At 55.8% G+C, this 20424-nt stretch overlaps 6 protein-coding genes across 6 annotated transcripts; 2 read left to right on the plus strand and 4 right to left on the minus strand.

Annotated features, from left to right (window-relative positions):
• Window positions 1–728: 728 nt before the first annotated feature.
• Window positions 729–3763, minus strand: EsH8_IV_000514 (uncharacterized protein; the record flags this gene model as incomplete). The annotated part of the gene is made up of 2 exons (XM_083265404.1): window positions 729–2436; window positions 2484–3763. 2 exons carry the CDS (start codon window positions 3761–3763, stop codon window positions 729–731), a joined length of 2988 nt encoding a protein of 995 aa, XP_083124299.1.
• Window positions 3764–4564: 801 nt separating this feature from the next.
• Window positions 4565–6908, minus strand: EsH8_IV_000515 (kinase-like domain-containing protein; the record flags this gene model as incomplete). Its single annotated transcript, XM_083265405.1, has 7 exons — window positions 4565–5146; window positions 5198–5335; window positions 5385–5800; window positions 5848–6253; window positions 6307–6456; window positions 6568–6652; window positions 6760–6908. 7 exons carry the CDS (start codon window positions 6906–6908, stop codon window positions 4565–4567), a joined length of 1926 nt encoding a protein of 641 aa, XP_083124300.1.
• A 983-nt stretch (window positions 6909–7891) lies between these two features.
• EsH8_IV_000516 (TRAPP subunit BET5) lies at window positions 7892–8479 on the plus strand (the record flags this gene model as incomplete). The annotated part of the gene is made up of 2 exons (XM_083265406.1): window positions 7892–8288; window positions 8376–8479. 2 exons carry the CDS (start codon window positions 7892–7894, stop codon window positions 8477–8479), a joined length of 501 nt encoding a protein of 166 aa, XP_083124301.1.
• A 516-nt stretch (window positions 8480–8995) lies between these two features.
• On the minus strand, window positions 8996–10727 carry EsH8_IV_000517 (Peroxin-3; the record flags this gene model as incomplete). Its single annotated transcript, XM_083265407.1, has 3 exons — window positions 8996–10047; window positions 10104–10501; window positions 10570–10727. 3 exons carry the CDS (start codon window positions 10725–10727, stop codon window positions 8996–8998), a joined length of 1608 nt encoding a protein of 535 aa, XP_083124302.1.
• A 744-nt stretch (window positions 10728–11471) lies between these two features.
• EsH8_IV_000518 (autophagy-related protein 101) lies at window positions 11472–12307 on the plus strand (the record flags this gene model as incomplete). The annotated part of the gene is made up of 3 exons (XM_083265408.1): window positions 11472–11547; window positions 11715–12047; window positions 12120–12307. The coding sequence occupies 3 exons, from the start codon at window positions 11472–11474 to the stop codon at window positions 12305–12307; spliced, it is 597 nt and encodes a 198-aa protein (XP_083124303.1).
• A 933-nt stretch (window positions 12308–13240) lies between these two features.
• Window positions 13241–15457, minus strand: EsH8_IV_000519 (forkhead box transcription factor; the record flags this gene model as incomplete). Its single annotated transcript, XM_083265409.1, has 1 exon — window positions 13241–15457. The coding sequence occupies one exon, from the start codon at window positions 15455–15457 to the stop codon at window positions 13241–13243; it is 2217 nt and encodes a 738-aa protein (XP_083124304.1).
• Between the last annotated feature and the right edge of the window lie 4967 nt (window positions 15458–20424).

Consider the following 20424-nt stretch of genomic DNA (forward strand, 5'->3'; position numbering starts at 1 on the left):
CTTTTGTTCTAAGAACGTTCCTGTTGGATTACCTGTCCAGAATGCGGGCAGGCGGTCAGCAGCAGCCGGCAGCCGGCCGCGGGCCGCGGCAACTGAACCCGGAGATTCAACCTCCGGGCCGCCAACAGCGGTATATACACTGCTGCTGCTGCCAACCTTTCTACTTCATTCCCTTCTAGACAGACAGAACAGATTGCAGCCTCTGAATTTACTACGTTCATTTCCCACCCGTACGGGTATCCTGTAATACCAACAGTTCCATTACAGTTGAATCGTGAGACATTAGGTTAGATCTCTTGTGTGATAACGAATCTCAAGGTTTACTTTGGCTGATGGTTTCACGTCTATAATTTAGACGCCGTAAATACATTCATTCAGGTTATTGCGCCTGACGACTTAGTTAAGAGAGAAACTACTGTCGGATTGAAAGGGTAACCATATGCATAGGATACAAACAGGACCAAGCCACTACGGCTCCCCCGCCTTTGCCGCTTGTGAGGTCCCGGAAACAGTTCAATTAATGTACTGAAGGACGCCAAAGGCGTTGCGGATGCGCGGACGTTATGTGACAGGTCGTGGGAAAGTTTCGGGGGAGGTAAGGCCGGGTTCATTATCTAGAAACCATGTGCCCTTAATCTGGCTGATCTGGTCCTGGACCAGTGCTAACTATCAAGATGCGGAACCAAAGTTACTGTCTGATTAACTGTAGCTTATCCCAACACTTATAGTCATGCAGATTTGTTCTCGTCTGCCCGGAAAAGGTTGCAAATGTCTTGGTCTCCTAAGCGCAGTGCCATGTCTAATGCGCTCTCGCCCATCAAACCCTTCTTGCTGCCACGCGTGTGGAAAACCCGGGTGTGAGGGTTGGCACCGTGACTTAGGAGAAGCCTAACGGTTTCCGTTTTACGTTCGATCACTGCTTCGTGTAGGGCAGTCCCGAAATCATCTTCGTTTACGTCTACGTCGACACCGTGCTGAAGGAGAAGCTGGATGACTCCATCGTGACCTTTGGCCGAGGCAGCCTGCAATGCAGTGAATGGCCCGTTGTTTTTCGCATTAGGATCAACGTCGTGGCGGAGAAGAGTTTTGACGACGTCCTTGTGGCCCTTCTTAGCCGCGATCAGAAACGCAGCCTCGCGAGACTCCCTCGGCGAGTCCGCCCCTTCGTTATAAGCCAGAATGAGTTCGACGATGTTGGCGTGGCCGTGGTCTGCTGCCCTTTCTAAGGCGGTCAACTGGGACGCCCCTCTGAAGTTTACTTCGGCGTTGTGCTCGAGGAGAAGCGAAACAACCTTCCGGTGGCCAGCCCATGCTGCTTCCTGCAGTGCGGAGCCCCCCCAAAACTGGTTTTCGATCTCTGCGTTGTGATCGAGAAGAAGCGAAACAACCTTCCGGTGGCCAGCCCATGCCGCTTCCTGTAATGCGGAAACACCCCCAAACCGACTGTCGACCTCGGCGTTCTGTTCCAAAAGTATCTGTACAACATCATGACGTCCGTTTATTACCGCCTGGTGGAGCGCGGATTTGTGCCCCTCGACTTTGATGTTGACATCCGCACCGTGACCAAGCAGTTGTTGCACGATGCTGCCGTGTCCGTTTCTGGCTGCCACTTGGAGCGCTGACCCGTGTTCGCCGCCTTTGGCGTTGACGTCGGCGTCGCGGCTGAGCAGCAACTGAGCTAGAAGTGAAGAAAACGCCATATCCGACACAGCATATATAGCGTTGGGACAGCTTGAGTAGGAACCTCGAAGAACACCCCATTTTCGGAACGCCCCTTCCGAGCCTCGCAGGAGCTGCAGCGCCTGGCTCTCCGCCCGAGAATCCTCGTTGCCGTCTCGAAAGTGAAGGGGCCAGCAAGCCGCTGCGTACCTCGCGAACGGAAACTCCTCGTCGGTATTTTCCGACGTCGGCAGCTGGGGATCCAGCAATATCGTCAGGCAAACCCGAGCTATCTCGGTATGCGCGTCCAGCTTCCTGATGCAAAACCGCGATACTGCTTTTTGTCCATGCCCTTGGGCTCGTTCAGACTCGAGGTACTCCTGAACCGAGAAGTGCGCGAGTCTCACGTACACATGATCGTTCGGCGCGCCGCTAGTCTTGGCTTGGGTCCCGCTGTAAGTCTCGATGAGGCCAGGGCAGACTTGCCGAACCGCCTCCACACCTCTCAGCCTGCGCTTTACATTGAGCCTGGGCACAGGCTGGAGGACGACCGCGATGCCGTCGGCAAGTTCTGGCACGGTCAAGGGCCGTTTTGCGCAGCAGAGCAATGTCAACATCTGGCGGGCATACTGCTGGCATGCGGAAGGTATATTCAGGAGCATTCGTTCGTACGTCTCATCCAACGTCCGAGGCAGGGAGTCGAGAAGCTGCTCAAGCAGGTCCTCGCTTTGAGGACAGCCGGCAAGCTCTTTAAACTGGCAGTCTATCCACCGAAAGCTGGCAAAGAGTTAGTACGCACGGGTGGGCTGGACCCCAACACTCACACTCCGTTTGCTCGTTCAGTCAGTACGGTTTCAATTCGTTTGTGGTATTCGGCCCATTTTCGAAGCCGTCGATCATCTCGCAGGTGCTGCTGAACATACAACGTGATGTCCCTGTCGACAGATTCATTCTTCATGCCGATAATTTGGTCTGGCCGCGCATCGAGCATCAGCCGGATATCGACCTCGTCTCGGCTGGTGACGAGCAGGTGCATGCCCGGCTCGGCCCAGGAGCCTAACTCGACCAAGAAGTCAAACACAGCTTCCCTATGCTCATCTCGCGGGCTCTCATCAAGTGCGTCTAAGATAATGTACACATCGCCGAATGATTGAATGATTTCACGAAGACAGTCTATCAGAGCTTCGTCTGGTGGCGTGCCGTTGTAATAGCTGTTGTGGAGTTCTGAAAGACGGACATGGTCGTTGCGAAGTTGGCCGGACAGCTGCAATACCAAGGCGCGAAGCATAGCGGATACATCTTGCTTGCCGAGATCGTTGAACGTAAAGAAGAAGAATGCGATCCCAACCCTTGAGTTGCTCTTCCGATGTCGAAAGGCGGACTGGATGGCCGCTGCACACAAAACGGACTTGCCGCAGCCAGCAAAGCCATTCAGCCATAAGAAGGAACTCGGCCTCTCCAACCAGGAGGCAAACGCGGGCCCTTCCGTGAACCACAGCCCGGTCCCCGAATGCCTCTTGCTGCAGGCCAGGTTGAAATTGACGGTGGCATCGGGGGCTTTGAGCCATCCACGGATTTTCGAGTCGACTTGGTCGGCCCTGATCAGTCCGAGCAAAGCCTTGGTGTCCTCCAAATCGTCCCGGGTCTCGCTAATGTCTTTTTGTTGGAGCAACTGCAGCGCAAAAGAGACGTGGCTGACCACCTCATCGACATCCTCATCGAGTTTCTGCAACGTGCTCTGCCGGTACGGGTAGGCTAGCCGGCGAGCCGTGGCCTTCGTCGCAGCCCACACGCTGTCTGGCTTGACCTGCTTGAACTTGGCGGCCTCGGCCTCGAGCTCTTCGATGCATTCCTTGCACTCACCTATGCGGGCCTGTATTATGGCCAAGCCCTCCGAATCGTCGGGTCGAAACTTCCGACTGTCAAGTTGGCGGCGCAGGCTTTCAAGCAGTTCAAGTAGGCGTTCCAGCTTATTGGTCGTATGGACGATGTCAGATTTCAGGTCCCTCACCGCGCTGTAGTAGTTGTAGAGACTTTGAGTGACTTGTATACCAAGCGATATGATTCCCACGGCACTCGCCGCAGCTGAGAATGGATCAGACATTACGAAGCCTGGGGGTTACTCGGCTAGGGACAAGCGCCGTGGGTGAAGAGGGAAGTTTGTCCAAGAACCGTCAGGCAAGAGTCAGACTAGAGACCTGAAGAAGCAACCGAGTTCCGTCAGCCTGACCTGCCATGGTTAACCGACCTAGACTATCTCGCTGTTTCTGTTCATTGGTTAGATAGACCCGCCAAGCCCTGAATGAACATGCAAGTGCCGCAACACACTTCTCTTACGGCCCGATTTAATCAACTTGCTATGCATTGTACCCAACATCGGAACGTTGCAAAGATGTCATTAAGAGATCGTGGGCGATATTAAGCCAGCAACCGCAACTGAGACACACACGGCTCGAAGGCAGGAAAACTTTAGGAAACCCAGCTGGAGAGTTTTATCATCTACATGGGATACAGGGTCCAGCACCTCGCTTACCTGCCCATAGCGTGGAAGCAACATCTGGCAATAACATTCTCAAAGGGCTGAGAGATTGGTGATGACTTCGTCCAGATTTACAATCCCGGCCCATCTAGTAGTGCGACTGCATGACTGCAGGCTCTTCGACTGCTCCTGGCCAGAACATTGTTTCACCAACAGAATAAGGATACTTTCCATGTTGCACATTAGTTTGAAGTTTCGATGATGAGCACCGCCCTGTGTTAACCATTCAGTCGGCGTTGGGCCGTTCTCCCATATCTTAACCACGAACAGGTATCATATTTAAAAGGAAATACCAGGCAAAGGCCCTAGTGTCCAACCATCTAACGCCAGGCCGTGTTCTTCAGAATTACGGATACGACTTTGCTCTCAGCTCTTCTCATCCCCTACAGCTTGGGACTTGGAGCCCCCGGTCATACTAGTGACCAGGTCTGCAAACCGACCCTTCGAAGCTGCCAGGTTGCTATCTGCCCTTGGAGTGCCCGCAGGTGTGACGCTTGTAGAGGTTCCCTCAACTACATTGGCTACTTCTTTGTAGTGGTCACGGTCCTTGACAAACCGAGTCAAGTACATGGTCGTTTGCCGTGCTGGCTTTGACATGATGCGATCAACCTCGGCCTCATATGCTTTGTCGTAGATGTTGAAGTCGACATTGGTTGGCGACTCGGCCACGGCACCCGCTGAGGGTTCGTCCTTGTCAAAGTCGTCCCGGGAGCCGGTGCCGATACCAAGAATGAGCGGCTCTGTCTCCGGTCTGTCCGTAGCGTCTTTGGAATCGATGATACCTCGCTCTTTCAGAAAGTCACGACGCTTTGCGATTAGGGCCTCGATATCCTCTTGTCGTGCACTTTCTCGAGGTGGATCGACGGGCCGAGTGGCGCCCTCACCCCTTGGTGACTTGATCTGCCGTTGTCTTGACAGAATCCCCTTGAACTTGTGGATTGCTTTCATCTGCAACAGTGGTCAGGCTCCCTTCATCCAGGCAGCCAGATGCTTACTTACCACGCAGAGGAGATGGTTCATTTTCCGCGTAAAGGCACGGTTCAGCTCAAGCTCATTTGGGGGCTCGACAATGACCGCGCAGTTGTCCTGCTTTGACAGCAACGGATCGGCGCCCCCTTTCGTAACCCACGCGTGCTCCTATTCGCTGTCAGCAACATTGGATGCCCAACATGATGTTCATACTAACCCGCAGCTCCGACATTTTGATACGCTTCTTGGGATCCTTCTCCAGAATCCTGTTCATGAGGTCTACGAAGTCGGGGTTTTCGTCCTCGGGTAGGCTGGGGGATTCCGTCTTGATGGCTTCATACATCTCGAGCACTCCCTCCTGCTCGAATGGAATCTTGCCATAGCGCAGGCAGTACAGCGATACACCCATGGACCAGATATCAGCAGCCTTGCCATCAACATCACCATGCCTAACTACGCAAAGCTCTGGAGCGAGGAATGCGGGTGACCCGGCCGACTTGGCCGTCTTCATGCCATCCCCAGGCTTCTCGAACATCTCCGAGACCCCAAAGTCTACAATTTTCAGCACATCGTCCTCGGTGAGGAGGAGATTATCTGGCTTGATGTCGCGGTGGATGACGCCTTGCTCATGTACTGGGACACATCAGTATGGCCACGGCACGGAATAGCGAACAACTTACGGTACTCAATGCCCAAGATCAGGTCCCGGAACCAATAACGACAAAGGTCTTTGCCGTACGGCTTGGCTTTCTCATTGAGCCCGACCTTCATGACCACACCCTTCTTGCACATCTCAAGGACCATGTAAAGCGAGTCCTCCTCAGGGTCATCCAGCACTTCAATAAGCTGTACTAGATTCGGGTGGTTCAACTTCTTCATGATGGCTATTTCCTCTTTGATGAAAAAGAGCGCCTCACTGGCATTCCCGCTGGAGGAGCTCTGCTGACCGAAGTCACCAAAGTGCGGCGAGAGGGGCGCGTTGAGACTTATACGAGGCGCAAAGCGCTGTGGCCTGCGTGCGCCTTGCCGGAGGATGTATGACTGAGCGCGTTTGCGTAAGCGGACCTTGGAGAATTCCTTGACGGCCTGCAAGATGTGAGTTCGAGTCCGAGTTCGAGTCAGACAGAGGGAACTCATACATATTCAGTGCCAAACTGATCAGTCGCAAGGTGCACGGCGCCATAGGAGCCGCGGCCAATCTCCTCTTTGATGATGTACTGGTTGATTCGGTGATGACACTGTCCATCCTGGCCTTCACTGCCGTACTCCGTAACGGCATTAAGCGTTTCCTAGTCCCGGTTAGTCTTTGGACGTCCCCGTTCCGTCATCTGAGCTACCCCGCCCCCACCACATAACCACGCAGCGAGAGAGGGAGACTGATGAGGTTGATGCAAACGCACCTTGACTTCACGATGGGCCGAGGGCGTCCGGCGATGATGCCGCAAGGGACTCTGGAATTTCGTTGGCTGGGCTGCCGAATCGGATCTGCACCGAGATCGCGACGACGTTAGACTGTTCGTCGCATGTTTGTGGAGCGCGGGGGAGGCTGTGCAGCTTGCAGCGCAGAGAGGCAATGACTACTACTGACGTACATGTGGGCAGCGAGCGGCGGACGGGCTTCGGCGCTCCCTCCACCGTGGAACCCTACGGCGATGGTAGGCGAAGACACGCTGGGAGCCGCGATGGACGTTGAAGCCATAGCCGTAGTCGGCGGGGTTTGAGAATCGCCAGATTCCGTCATTGTTGCCAGCGAAAAGCTGAGTGTTGAAGATGGACGGAGGATGAGCTTGACGTGATATTGGAGATAAAGTTGGAGAGGTGGGGTTAGAGCTGTGCCGTGCTCCCGGGGCTAGTAACGAATGACGGAGCTGGCGCCGTTTTGAACTGGGGCGCGAGAAACCGAAAGCGACGTTAAAGGGAAGCAAACGCAGGTTTTTTGCGAGAACGAGAGGAGCTGGTCGAGCTTAAAAAAAAGGCGGAGGGAATGGGGGAACAAGACAGCAATTCTCTTTCAGCTGTGTCTTCAGCCCCCCCCACGTCAGTCCCAGCCCGAGTCCCAGGGTCAGTCCCCAGTTTCAGCGCCTTACGGGTTCCGAGTTATCCATCGGCGATCCATCTTACCCATGCTGGACTGTATAGCCGCGTAAGTTTTGTCAATCTCAGCATCTTTGCCCGCTGTCATTGGGCATATCGGAGGACCCGAACGGACGTGCTTGGGTCGACTACCTAGTGCTCTCCTCGTAGGGCCAGCAAGAACCCCTCCTTCGCGCGCCATGGGACTGCCTTCCGACCGGGGGGGGGCTCCAAGCTCCACTGAAGGCACAGCAGCACAGGGAGGCGGCAGCCAAAAAAGCCCCGCCATTGGCCCCTGTACGTAATCGGACCAGCTCCAGCTCCAGGGTTACAGTCGCAATTTCTCCCCCCGAGGCAAGCAACGGTAGCCGCATTTCGAGCTGGGGCCACTGGACGACCGCTTAGTTCTACATCGTGTGCTTCTGCGACTTCGCCTATCCCGACCCGTGTTACCCAACAGCTCCAACACGGTAACCTGTGAACGCGTAGACCTCGACCCTGACGACTCGCTTCGCCGGTTGACACTCCTCAGACGGCGTCGCGTATTACCCCCTCGAACGGCATGCGCCCCTAATTCCGCCGAGCACCCTCTCCTCCCACCGACATCCCCATACAACCAGGCGCACCCTGCGCCGCCGCAGCCCGTCCACCATGGCCGTCTACTCCTTCTACATCTTCGACCGGCACACGGAATGCATCTACTCCAAAACGTGGCTGCCCGTCGACCGCCCGGCCTCCCAGCCGCCCCCCGCGACCCCGAACTCCGGCGCCGGCGCCGCCCCCCCACAGCAGCAGTTCCGCAGAAGCCAGATAAACTCGGCAAAGGACGACGCGAAGCTCATCTTCGGTACCGTCTTCTCCCTGCGCAATATGGTCCGCAAGCTCGGCGGCGAGGACGACGCCTTCATCAGCTATCGGACATCGGGCTACAAGCTGCATTACTACGAGACGCCGTCGAGCCTGCGGTTCGTCATGCTCACCGACACGGCCACGCTGAGCATGCGCAATGTGTTGCACCAGATCTACATAAACTTATGGGTTGAATATGGTGGGTCCTTCTCGCGTCCTCGAAAGGCGACTCCGAGGTGAATGCGCCGAATTCGGACGCGATTGCTGACAACCGTATTTTTTGCAGTGGTCAAGAACCCCCTGGCACCGGCCGAACACAAGGGCGGTGAGGGCGTCAAGAACGAGCTTTTCGAATTGGGTCTAGACCAGTTCGTCAGAGGTCTTATGTGAGTCGGACCTTTGCTGCATAGTAGCGGAACGATACAACGAACGAAAGGCGGCACATGGGTCTGGGACCGGCCCCTCAACTACGACTCTCGTCGGGAGAACATGATCACCCTGATAGCAGAATCTATCCTGCAAAGTTGTTGGCGAGATGCGGAGGAGCACGCATATATATCCCAGACTCGGGCTTAGCCACATAACGAGCTATACCGAACATAGGGGCTTCAATGCTGAGGGGTGACCCACACCAAGGAAGGCCGTCATGCGAGAAAAAGGCGACCGGAGTTAGATACACCGAAAGAAAGAACGGAGCTGCCGTCTCTTGTTCTAGGCTAGCCCCGTGATATTGATACAGATTCGAGATAACCATCTCTTGCCATAGATTATACAATGAAACCTATATTCCCACGCCCAGCTCGCCCGCCTGTCCCGCCGTACTCATGATTCTCATGAAAATAGTCATCGTTTAACCCGAGTTTCGGCCCGGCCCAATACCAAAACTATGCTCCTCTCCCAATTCACCTATTTGCTCCCTACCGCCTTCCCCCACGCGCTTTCAAAACCGGCCGACGGATCCACAACCACAACGCTCTCCTCTCCAGTCCCCTGCGTCGTACCATGCGCCTGGCTAGAGATGACGGTAGTTCCCTGGCTGGTGCGCGGTATCTCACTGGCCCTCACGTCGACGGCGCTCGCCATGATCTCTTCGTCGTTGTGGATCTCGTTTGCCCAATTGCTCGAGTAGACCACGGCTGCGAATCCTTCGAGGTCGGCCACTTGCTCCATCTCCTGCAGAAACTCATTCGGCATGCCGTTGCCGATGACATGCGCCTGCCGCGTGAGCACCGAAAGAATCTTGGGCAGCAAGACAACCTGCGAAGCGCGCGGCTCTGATTGCACAAGGTCCGGCTTATCGAAGGCCGCCGATGCGAGCTTCTTGTCCACAAGGAGGGAGAAGCCCGCGTCGAGGAGCAGCGTGAGGACGTGCGTGAAGGAGGGAGACTCGATCAAGTCCGAAGTCTCGTCAACGAGTCTCCTTACGGCGGGGGACGATGACGGTGACTGCGACGTGGTGCTTTCGGACAGAATGACAGTACTCTCCTCCAAGATACCGGACTCGCGGAGGACATGGTCCTCACGGTCGCGCGGTGGGAGCAGGTAAGGTAGCCACTTGGCCTCCCGGCGCTCTTCGGGCGTAGCCCCCTCAACGATCTTGCGCACCGCGAGTGTCAGCTCCGAGAACTGCTCGAAGCTGAGGAGGTCGCGGGGGCTGAGATGGCCAAAGACCTGGCGGACAGCGGCTTCGACACGCTGGCCTAGCTCTTTCCATCCTTCGTTGAGAAGCCACCAGCTGAAAGTCAAGTACCGGCGGTTCGTCTCAAAGTCGTCGCCGTAGGGCTGGTCGAGGCCGTCGTCGTCATTGTTCTCTAGGCTGATTGTTGCCTGGGCGGTGCCGGTTGCGAGTGATATGACACTCGACAGGTAGCTGCGCCGTCCAAGCAGGTTGAGTTGAACTCTCGTCAGCATCGTCAGCAGTGCGAGGGTGTATAGCAGCGTGAACGCTCTCGTGATGGCTGTTTCCTTCATTAGTATTTCCAGTTCCCACATCACGCCAGCAACTCGCACTTACAACTGATGGTCAAATCATCCCACAATTGTCTTTTCGTCTTCCTGCTCTTCTGTGCCGCCGCGCCGCCGTCCTGCTGTGCACCCTCTCCCCCCCCTGCTGCGGCGGACGTCGCAGTGGGCATCGTAATCTGGCTGGCATAAATCCCGCTCTCGCTCTGCACGCTGCTGCTAATCATGCTCCGCCCATCGTCCTCCGTCATCGTGGTGTCAGCGATGCTTGGAGGCGGGCTGCCGACGCTGCCACTCTTGATGCTCTTGGCCTGTCCCTTCATCTTTTGGATCTCGTACGTGATCCTCTCCGTGTCCATGGCCTCGAGGATGTTGGTCGTCGCGGAGGGGAGGAGGGCGAGGACGGTGAAGGTGCAGTCTTCCTGGTTCTGCTCGAATCGGCGGCGAAGGCTGCGGTTGCGGCGTGTGTTAGTCGATGGCGTAATGAACACAGCTGGGCATTGAAATGATGAACTCACTTTTCCTTCGCGATGCGATCGCTGCTCATGCGCTCCCGCGCATCGTTGAGCTTGCCCAGGACATACTGCGTCACGACGTAGCCGGCGCCGACGACTCCCACACCGACGACGAGAGGCGTCCTATTTCGGCGGAACCATCGCCGAGTCGCTTCCAACATGGTACCTGCGGCGGAGACAAGTTCCCTAGTCGCACTACTAAACAGATAAAGCCGCTGGAGAAGAAGAAGGACGAAATTAATCAGGAGAACCCGATTGATTTCCCCCAAAAAAGTTTGAGAAACAAGAGGCCTTTAGAAAGTTACTGGAATCATGCGAAGAAAAATGGATTTTCCCTTTCCCCCCAAAATTGGCTATCTGAGGGAGCTCCGGGAAGGCTGGTCGGCACGTAATAACCTGGGGCGATTAAGCAAACGAGCTCACGCCTGCTGCTCTGCCCTTCTGCGAGTCGTGGACCGTGATTACCTCGGCCCAGCCACACCCACGTCCCGCGTCATCCCATTAATTTCATGCCCGTGGGACCACCATTCAACAACTGTGGCTGAAGTACGGATACCGCACCACACGTCACGGCTCGGAAAGTGAGCGCATGCCGCCGCTAATACAGCCGCCCACTGCTACTGTACAGGGCCACAGGCACTTCCTCCCCGGGACCCAGCTCGGGGTAAACGCATCCCTGCCACTAATCCGCCCCCCTCTCCCCGGGCTATCCCCCTCTCTCGCCCACCCCCCTTATCGGGCGGCACATCTATCTGCACGCTGGGCTGAACTGCCCCTCAGCATCTGACACTGTCAGAAGGCGTGGTCCAGACTTAAATGCTATCACACACGTCTTGCGCCAGCCGCATCTGTCCACGACCACCGCCAAATCCAACAACACGGCCAACACCGTCGCCACAGACACGATGCAGCAACAAACCCCGCCCGAGTTCATTCTGGACGCCTTCGCCGACCCGGCTTCCGTCCGGGACGTCGTCAAAGGTACCGTTCCCCATGTCTCCCGTTCCGGCGCTGGCCGCCGCCCCGCCAGACGTCACATCCCTCACGAACGAACCTCGCCAACCCGTCCGCAACCGCACCACGCGCGCTATACACCCCGTGCATGCCTACAGACAGACAAAATGCTAACGCCGTGACGTGGTAAACAGGCATCCTCCACACAATCTTCTTCCACCGCTTCTTCCCCGCCGTGGTCCCTTACACCCGCGAGGTCCTGGACTTGTCCCTCCCCTACGTCGATGACGTTGAGCTCGAGACCATGATCGAGCAACGCGCCACCGCCCTCGTCCGCCAGCTTGACGCCGAGCGCTCTTCTACCTCCTCGACAAACTCCGGCGGGGGCGGGGGCGGCCGCGGCCAGCTCAACGTCCAGTTCTTCGAGAAGAAGCGCCGCAAGGCCTGGCTCATGCGCGGCGACGAGGAGGTCTGCTGGGAGTGCTGGACCGTCAAGGTCACTGTCGCGGAGCCCAGGACGGAAAACGGTCAGTTGCCCCATCTCCTCCTCTTTCGTCTGGACGTGCTTGGGAGCAGTTCGCTGACTCTACGGTGACCAGAGAGGGCAAAGGTCCGCAAGGCCATGGAACAGACGCTTATGACGACTGTCATGAAGGTCATAACGTTTGTCAACGCGCACAAGGACCACATACCCCCGATAACGACGCAGGGCTCGAACCCGTTCCCCTACCAGATCAACATCAACCAAAAAGAAGGAGGCTGGGCCACGAGGATGGGCATATACTGACCGGACAGCATTCTCACCGCCGGGGTGGGGGAGAATATGGCCACGATGCCGGGTTTTGGAGAGAGAGTTTTCGCTTTGCATGCTTTTCGATGGGCAGACACATAATAAGGGATGTGAGGGCGTTTTTTGGTCACTGACTGGTTTTACGGAGGCATAGACATACATGTTGGGCATGGGATTTAGAGCAATTCAATATGATACCCGTTCTTGAGTTCATTTATCTGACCGCAAAATCGCGCATACAATTGACCGTCTCACTTTTGAGATTTCCCCCGACTGGGCCCAGGCGCAGAGGGGAAATTTCATCTGAGCTGCTGTGGACATGCAAGGCATTCGAGAGCTGTTGAACGCCAACGAAAGAAGTTGTCTTCACTTTGGTATCATGTCACACCATGCAAAACTGATTGCGAGTGCGTGATTCGTACTAGAATTGAGCATTGTAGTGTCCTTGGAAAGGAGCGAAGCTGTTCTCCACTAATCGATCCAAACCCGGCTTTCCTACAACGAAACAGCAAAGGGCCGTTTGGCCCACCAAAAACAAAACCCAAGCTTCCTCCGGAACCCATAGAGAGATGATGTCCCCGATCTGCCTTTAGAAGCAAGACCCGGACCAAAAGAAGAAAAACGCGATCCCATTGTTTCCATCCATCCCCGAGAGGGGGTGGCCTGTCCCCAAAAGCTAGACAATATGTGCATTGCTTCGTCATTATCATAAAGCAACAATCATGGACAAGAGAATAAAAATGCCTCGAAGCCCGTATCAGACATTAGTCTTTAAGTCAATCAGCCCATGTTTTTCCCGCTCCATTATCGTGTGGGCCGAAACAGTCGCAATGCCCGCGCATCGGACGTCATGCCAATAAGTATGTTCATACATCGTAACGGTCGTCATGTCTCAGCGCCAATGAGACGGAAGGGTCTCATTTGAAGAGATTAGAATTGCGAGGTGTAACTCCGTCCAAAAGCAGGTTTGCCGGGCTTAGAGCCGGACGTCTTGGGCTGCGAGCCAGAGCCAATCTTCTCGAAGCCCTGCAAAATGTCGAGACCCGAGTATTCGGTAGCCTCCTCCGACAGGAAGTCGGTGGTGTCGAAGGGGAAAGAAGGCCAATCGCCCTCAGCCGCCACCTCGTAGAAGGAGGAGGAGATTTTGGTTGGCGAAGGGAACCTCCACTGCGAAGTGCTATCGTTGGCTTTGATAGGAGAGGAAAGTCCGTCGAAGACCTTGCTGGGAGTCTCCCACATTGCGGAGGGTTGCGCAGGCGCCTTCAAAAATGGGGTGGAGAGAACCGACTTGTGGCCATTGCCGGAGTCGGCGACGTCGGACAAGGCATTAGCGGAATGTGTGCGCTCGGGGCGCGGTCGCTTCCCAGACTTCTTGGAGGGTGACTCTTGAGGCATTCCATCAAAGAAGTCATTATCCATGTCTTGGAAGATGTCGAAATCACCAGGAGCTAGTAGGTTGTAGTTGTAGACGCTTTCATCCAGGTTGAAGGCCGGGCTCCACGGGGCATTGCCGTCACCGGTGCCAGCCATCTTGCGAATGGGAGACTGGAGCATCTGGCGGACATGGTCGCGGTGAAGCCGCAGGTTGGTATTGGGCGACGCGGATGGCGGGGCCTTCGTGGGCGGCTTTAACTTCATGGCCGGCGTCAGTGGTGGCAGCATCTGCCCTTGTTGGCGGAGCGGCGACGAGGACGGTGGGGCGAACGCGTTGTACGACCGACCCTTGCTAGGGCTATCGTAAGACGACGCACGCAAGCGAGCAATCTCGTCCTCAGCCCTGCCGGCGCGACTGCGCTTGCGAGGGCGGTCTGCCTCCGAAGTAAGAATGCCGGTCTTTTGGGGCCGCAAAGCCGACGATTCGAGAGATGAAATATAACCACTGTCGTCCATGGACGCGAATTTTCTCTTGTGGGATCTCGTGATTGAAGACACAGGTCCGCGGCCGGGCGGAGGAGGTGTACGACTGCGGGGCTCCATGTGTCGCGGAATTGGCGGTGAAGAGTGCATCGTAGGAGGGAGAGGAGAGCAATCATGATCCAACCCCTTGTCTTGTCCGTCCTCTGGCGCAGCCGAGTCCGAGACGGGAATGGTGGCATCGGATGAAAATTCAACGGCAACGGTGGCCTGCGACGTAGGCAAAGGAGGCAGTGTGGCGTGTCTGATCGGTGCGGGAGGCGGAAGGGTCGGCTCCTGGATAGGTACGTTGACCGGTCTCGATGGCTCCATCCGGGTGGACATGACAGGCACGTTCTCGGCGGTCGTCGCTGTCTTTCTGGCCGGCTTGTCCTTCATGAATTGCTGCTCCATGCCCTCCTGAATCGTCCAGTAGTTGCCCTTTCCCGGGTCGTCCTTTGGCCGCTCCACCTTGATGAAGGCCTTGTGAAGGCTGAGGTTGTGCCGAATGCTGTTTTGCCATCCCGATTCCTCCGCCTTGTAGAACGAGTACGTGTCGGAAATCCACTTGTAAATCTGGGCGAGCGTCAACCGCCGTTGTGGTGATCGGAGGATGGCCATTCCGATCAAGGTCGCATAGCTGTGGCCTGGCTTCGTGCCATCGTCAAGGATCGGAGGAAAAGAGTCGTGTGGTGGCAGGCCTGACTCGTCGGTCTTGACCTTCTTCAGTGGTCTCGATTCCTTAATATGCGCAGCCTCCATCAGAGTGCGCTTGCCCGGTCCCTTGTGCATGTAGAACTGGTCAAAGTTGATTGTCGGTGGTGCAGGGTACAATTGCGGGTGGACGTTCTCCTTGCCGAAGCCGGCGGCGAGATCCACGGAAGGAGGTTTTTGTGCGACGGTCTTGAACTTGGACAAGTAGGGCTTCTTGTGCAGTGAGTCGGTGCTCTGTGACTTCGCTGATGGTGGCGCCATCGGCACCATATTCAGTCTATTACCCTGCGATTTCAACGGGGCCAAAGGCGATTTTGAGTTGCCCGATAGCGCCTTCAAGGGCGAGTGCCGGTCGGATGCGAGGGTGGGAGGGTTGAGCACGACGTTATTATTGCTGGTTGCGCCGAGTGGCCGCCTCGGGGGCTTGGATACGGCGGGCATGGGTGCATGATTAATCATTGCTGTCGAGTTTTCGAAAAAGTCGTCTTGGTAGATTTGCAAAGGCTCGTGGGAGCCGGTGTAACCTGTGGGTTTGGCCATGTCGGCCGATTAAGCTGCTCTATGTCGTCTCCAACCGGTGTGAACTGCGTCTGCGGCAGGTAGTGGGCTACAAGTGAGAGGGCATGTCAGCGAGCCGCAAGGCAGAAGGTTAGATAAGTAGTTGACGGTGTGGTCTTGACGCTCTCGACTAGACAGGGCCCGGCTTCCAAGGTTCTTGACCCAGTCGGGTTTCGCATGATTGAAGGGAGGAGAACAAGTGAGGAGACTCATGGCTTACCTTGGTCGGGTCTAGACTCTGGAAATGACTTGTGGGTCGTGGATGCAAGGGGGCCTTTTGGCGGTCAAATTGTAATAGAGCGACGAATCGTGATCCTTTGACCGACACGGTGCGATAAGCCGAGCGATGACAAAATCCAGCGTGAACCGACGAGGTGGAAGGAAACACGAAGATGTCCGACGCGGAAAGTGTGCGGTGAGCGCGAAAGTGTGTGGGTGAGATACGGCTTATGGCTGCAGAAAGGTGAAAAGAAAAGAGGGGATATCAGGTACGATACCACGCGAGGGAGAGGAGGGTAGGTAAGATGTAGTAGGCGACGGCAGCAGGCAGTGAGGAGGATGTGGGAGTCGGCGGCAGAAGGATGGATTGAATTCAGCCAAGGCGAGTGGAGAGGACCGGGTTGTCTTTGAAGAGGAGGGCGGCCAGCTCAGCAAGCCCAGAGATGCCCGGTGGGGCCCGCTGGAGCACGGGAGGAATGGGCGATTGGACGAGAAGAGCGTGGGCTGTGACACGACCGACCAGGCTAGGGTACGCCGAAGGTGGCAGCAAGGGTGTGTAGTGTAAAGGACCTCCGTAGTCTGGTTAGATGCAGGGAGTGTAATGGTGTGTGGTGTGCCTGTGTACTTGATATCGCCCGGGGTGCGATGGCATAGCATGCATGGGTGATGGATGGGTGTGAGGATGGATGAACGATGATGGGATGCGCGGGAGGTCGACCGTTTGCTGGAACACGCCGTCCGGAAACGAAGGCAAAAGACGAACTGTCGAGTGGAGAGCGATTAGAGAGATGAAATGCGCAGTGTACCCTTATCCGGGGTCGGTGCCCTGCCCGATCGTTTCTGTCAGGCGCGGCGGATTTGCGTTTGTCCTTGCGTTTGCTTGGACCACCGTCAAAAAAGAGAACCAGCCAGCGCACACTCACTCACTCACTCAATCAACCAACCAGTCGGGCAGTTAGTCACTCGGTTAGGCAGTCAGTTGGAACAGGCTTCGTTTGGCTCCAGTTCAGGTCGAAGTCAGAGAGAAGCTCAAGGCTCCCGGGGCCAGGCTTGTCAGACTCAGGTGCAGTGGAGACTCGGGAGGGGGTACGCGCGGGTCGCGTCCGGCAGACGAGAGGACCCAAAAGGTGACGACGATTGTACGAAATGTGAATGGGCAAAAGTTGGCGACAGGACGGGAAGGCTATGCTATGCAAGTGGTGGACTACACTATGTATGCAAGCAGGTTTTGCAGTTCATGCGAGAGTCCGTGGTGGGCCCCCTGATGGCTTACAGTCTCCTCTTTTACGTTTTCTTCCAACAGAATTGTGTGTTTCCCACCGCACAAAGTGAAAGTCCACTGGCCGCGCTCCCCCAGGTCCCCTTCTCCCAGCTGCCCCTAGGATGGACGCTGGAGATAGCTGGAGTCTGTGAATGCAGCTTGACGGACAGCGAACGACGTTGCATGCAGGGATCTGCTGGGGAGCATGGGTGAATGGTGTGGGCAATGGTGTGGTGCAAATTGTGATATCGCTCGTTCTCATCCTCGTCGCGGTCCGTCTAGAAACCAAAAAAAATGTCAAAGAACGCCGAGCGAGTCGAGTCCAGCTGGTAGCGCAGGCCCAAAAAAAGACATGGCAAATTTGCCTCTGCTTCCTCTGACAATGGCCAGAACGCTACTCCAGTCACGGTAGTGGTTGCACGGCTAAGCGCCCAGCTGCCGTCATTCGATTCGGTTGATCTGCAGCCGCGGCAGAACGGGTTTTGCTATCCGAGGAGAGAGGCGAATAAGGAGCTGCTATGCGCTTCGTGCGAGGGCTGCAAAAAGAGGCCACTGTCTCTCTCTGCGACGAGTTTTCGCTCTTTGTGCGGCGTCCTCGTCTGGCCTCTTTTGATGGCCTTGTGCGCTGCTGGAACTGATTGGGCCGAGAACTCAAGGCAGAGGTCATGGAATGAAGTCGGCGCGTAGCCGACGCGTCTCACCGGTTCGGGAAAAGAACAACAAACGCGTCCTTAGCCCGCCAATCAAATGAGCAATATCTTATGATTGCGCTTCTGATTGGCTGTAGCACCCATACCCCTGAAACTAGGCTCTCCCGTCCTGTTACTGGCAGGAAATCACGGGTACTGCTGGAAGTCAGGAAGTGAACTGATTTACTTTGCCTTGCCAGACTGCCACGGGTGGGTAAGGCTCAATTTTCCAAATTCTCCAAAGGAAAAGTCATTTGCTTCTCTTTCAACTGGTGCCGTAAATGTCTCGCGACGATTATCCCCGTAGTGAGACTGAGACCCCAAGGCCCGCCTCGACCTGGCTAGATCGTCAGGTACGGAATGTGACCGTCGTCTCACTTTACCGATGATATAAGACGAGCGATGATTGCGCTCGCCCGCTTCGTCTGTCTCCATCTCTCGCCCCGTGCCCTACTGTGCCGGACGAGAGTCACAGAACCGAGTAGGCCCAGCCCGGGCTTGAAATTGATCCTATTAGACTCAACTCGCGGTCCCGCCATCCTAGCTATTTGAATCCCAGCTAAACAGCCTTCTAGTGTAGAACTGGGCTTGCCGGGGTGTGCCCATTTCGCCCAGGCCGAATATGACTAAATAGTCGAGCCTCAATGCAGCCAGCTGGTTACCCAAAGTGGCCGGCGCCCCGGTCGTGAATACACTAACAGCAACTGCACGGATATACGTTGGGGAGGCTAATGAGATGGATGAGCGGTGTCCTGCCCATCTTGCCTCCAGCGGAAAGGTGATGACATGCGACATGGCGAGATTGGAGTGAGCCTGACGAATAAGCATGCCATGTCCAAATGGTCTTCGTTGAATCGCGTGGACGGTCGCCTCATCCAATGTCTATCACTTACAAGACAGCGACTCAGCCCTTTAAGAATGAGACTTTTGAATTCCCATGAGCAGGTAGCTTCCAGCCTGCAGGCGGCGCCAACTGCACGGGCGGTGCGACCTACGACAATGTCTCTCCACTTGCCCCGAAAGCTTGGGGCTCAGAGGCCAGGTACGGGGAAAGCGCCATGGAAAGTCAAGACAACACCCATCATGGGCGCTCCATCCTGCCGTGCCTGGCAGGCACATCACCACAAGCCCAGAGGCATCTGACACTAGTCATAATACCTGCAAACCCATCGCCTGCTCCAACGCTGTGAGGTTACCATGACCGCTGCTACGTGCTTGGTGAGTTGACATTTGAGACCCCCGGTCCAGCCAGCCAGCCAGCCCGCTCGCCTTCAGGCAGAGCTACCCGTCCGATCAATACGAAATACCGGGAGCGGAACCCTCATCCGTGACATCATTCCTTCGCTAGAGTCCAATCCCTTCGCACATGTTCCTGCTCTTCCAGAAACCTCGTGTCTCCGCTTGTGGCCGGGCGCGCCCCCAGCTCCCAATCCCCAATCAAACCGTTTCCACCTTGATGAGTCTCATTGGCTCCATTGGCTTACAATGTTTCAACGTGAATTGGGACCAACTCCAAGTTCCTCCCATCCATCCACTCCACTAGCTCTCGAAGCCACTTCCCTGCTCAGAGGGTACGTACTGCCTTACCCTCCAAGTTAGTGTAGAGCGCAAGGTGCATGGTGCAAGTGCAAGTGCAGGAGCAACTCAAGCAGGTGCAGGTGCAGGCAAACAGGGTTCCGGGGGCCAGCTTCTTTTTTTCTGCTTCTCCTCCCTCTTTCCTTATTCCCTCCCCCCTTCCCCTACGGAAGCGCTCGCGCTCGCGCTCGTTCGGTCGGTACCTGGCGGGATCCCTTTCCCATGTGAATTTCCCCTTCCCACTCTGCGCATTTCGTTCACAAGCCGTGAGGGGGTGTCGGGTACCTTTCAAGGTTCAGCCCAGTCGTCACTCCCTGTCAGTCGATCTTCGCATAAGATGCAAATCTTCTCTCCGGGAGATATCCCATCTCGCACATCATTGACAACGCATCTAGCTCGCCCCGAATTCTGATTGTGACTCTCTGCCATGCCCATTTAGGCATGTTCTCCTCTGGGCTTTTGGTCAGAAGAGCGAAGGAAAGAAAAATTCAGTTTGATCCATCATCGAGATCCCCACGGAATTTCCTCCGGTGATCAAATTTTACTCTTCGCTTCCCTGGCGATATGGAGACGTTAATGGAAAAATCAGAGTGAGACAGGATTCAGAGGATTGCAAGAAGGAAAGGAAATACACCCTTTCGTCATCCCATCACCACATTGTGGCCCTCCCGGCCCAGTCAAACTGCTGCCAGCTCACAGTCAATGGAACTTCAATGGAACTCTCTCAATGCACAATCCGCGCGGGCCACAAGCCGTGCGCCGCTGCTGCCCGTTACATAGTGTAGTATAGTGTAGTACTGCACACTACTGTACCCCTCTCTCCCCCATCATCTCCCTCTGGGCCTCTGTCACTCTCTTGCTGGGAACCCCGGAGCGTTCATCCCTGCCTTCCTGATATTAATAGCGCTACTTTTGGTATACCCGCCCAAAGTGCCGGCCGTTCTCCCATCCCATCCCATCCCATCCATCCCATCTCATCTCATCCCATCCCACCTGTCCACCTAGTCGTCTCTAGCGCACGATACCCAAAGCACCTGCACAGCCAGGCCTCTGCCTTACCTTATCGTTCCCTCCCCCAAGGAAAACCGTCCCCATCCGATCCCATGTAAGGGGCCCCATATCGTCAGATAACCCGACAAGCTGTCTCGCAGGAAAGCCACGGCAGCCGAGGAAGCTTTGGGCGCCTTGAGCACATGCGCATTGTC

Source organism: Colletotrichum jinshuiense, chromosome 4 (genome assembly GCF_051148585.1).
Source record: "Colletotrichum jinshuiense chromosome 4, complete sequence".
Taxonomy (NCBI): Eukaryota; Fungi; Ascomycota; class Sordariomycetes; order Glomerellales; family Glomerellaceae; genus Colletotrichum; species Colletotrichum jinshuiense.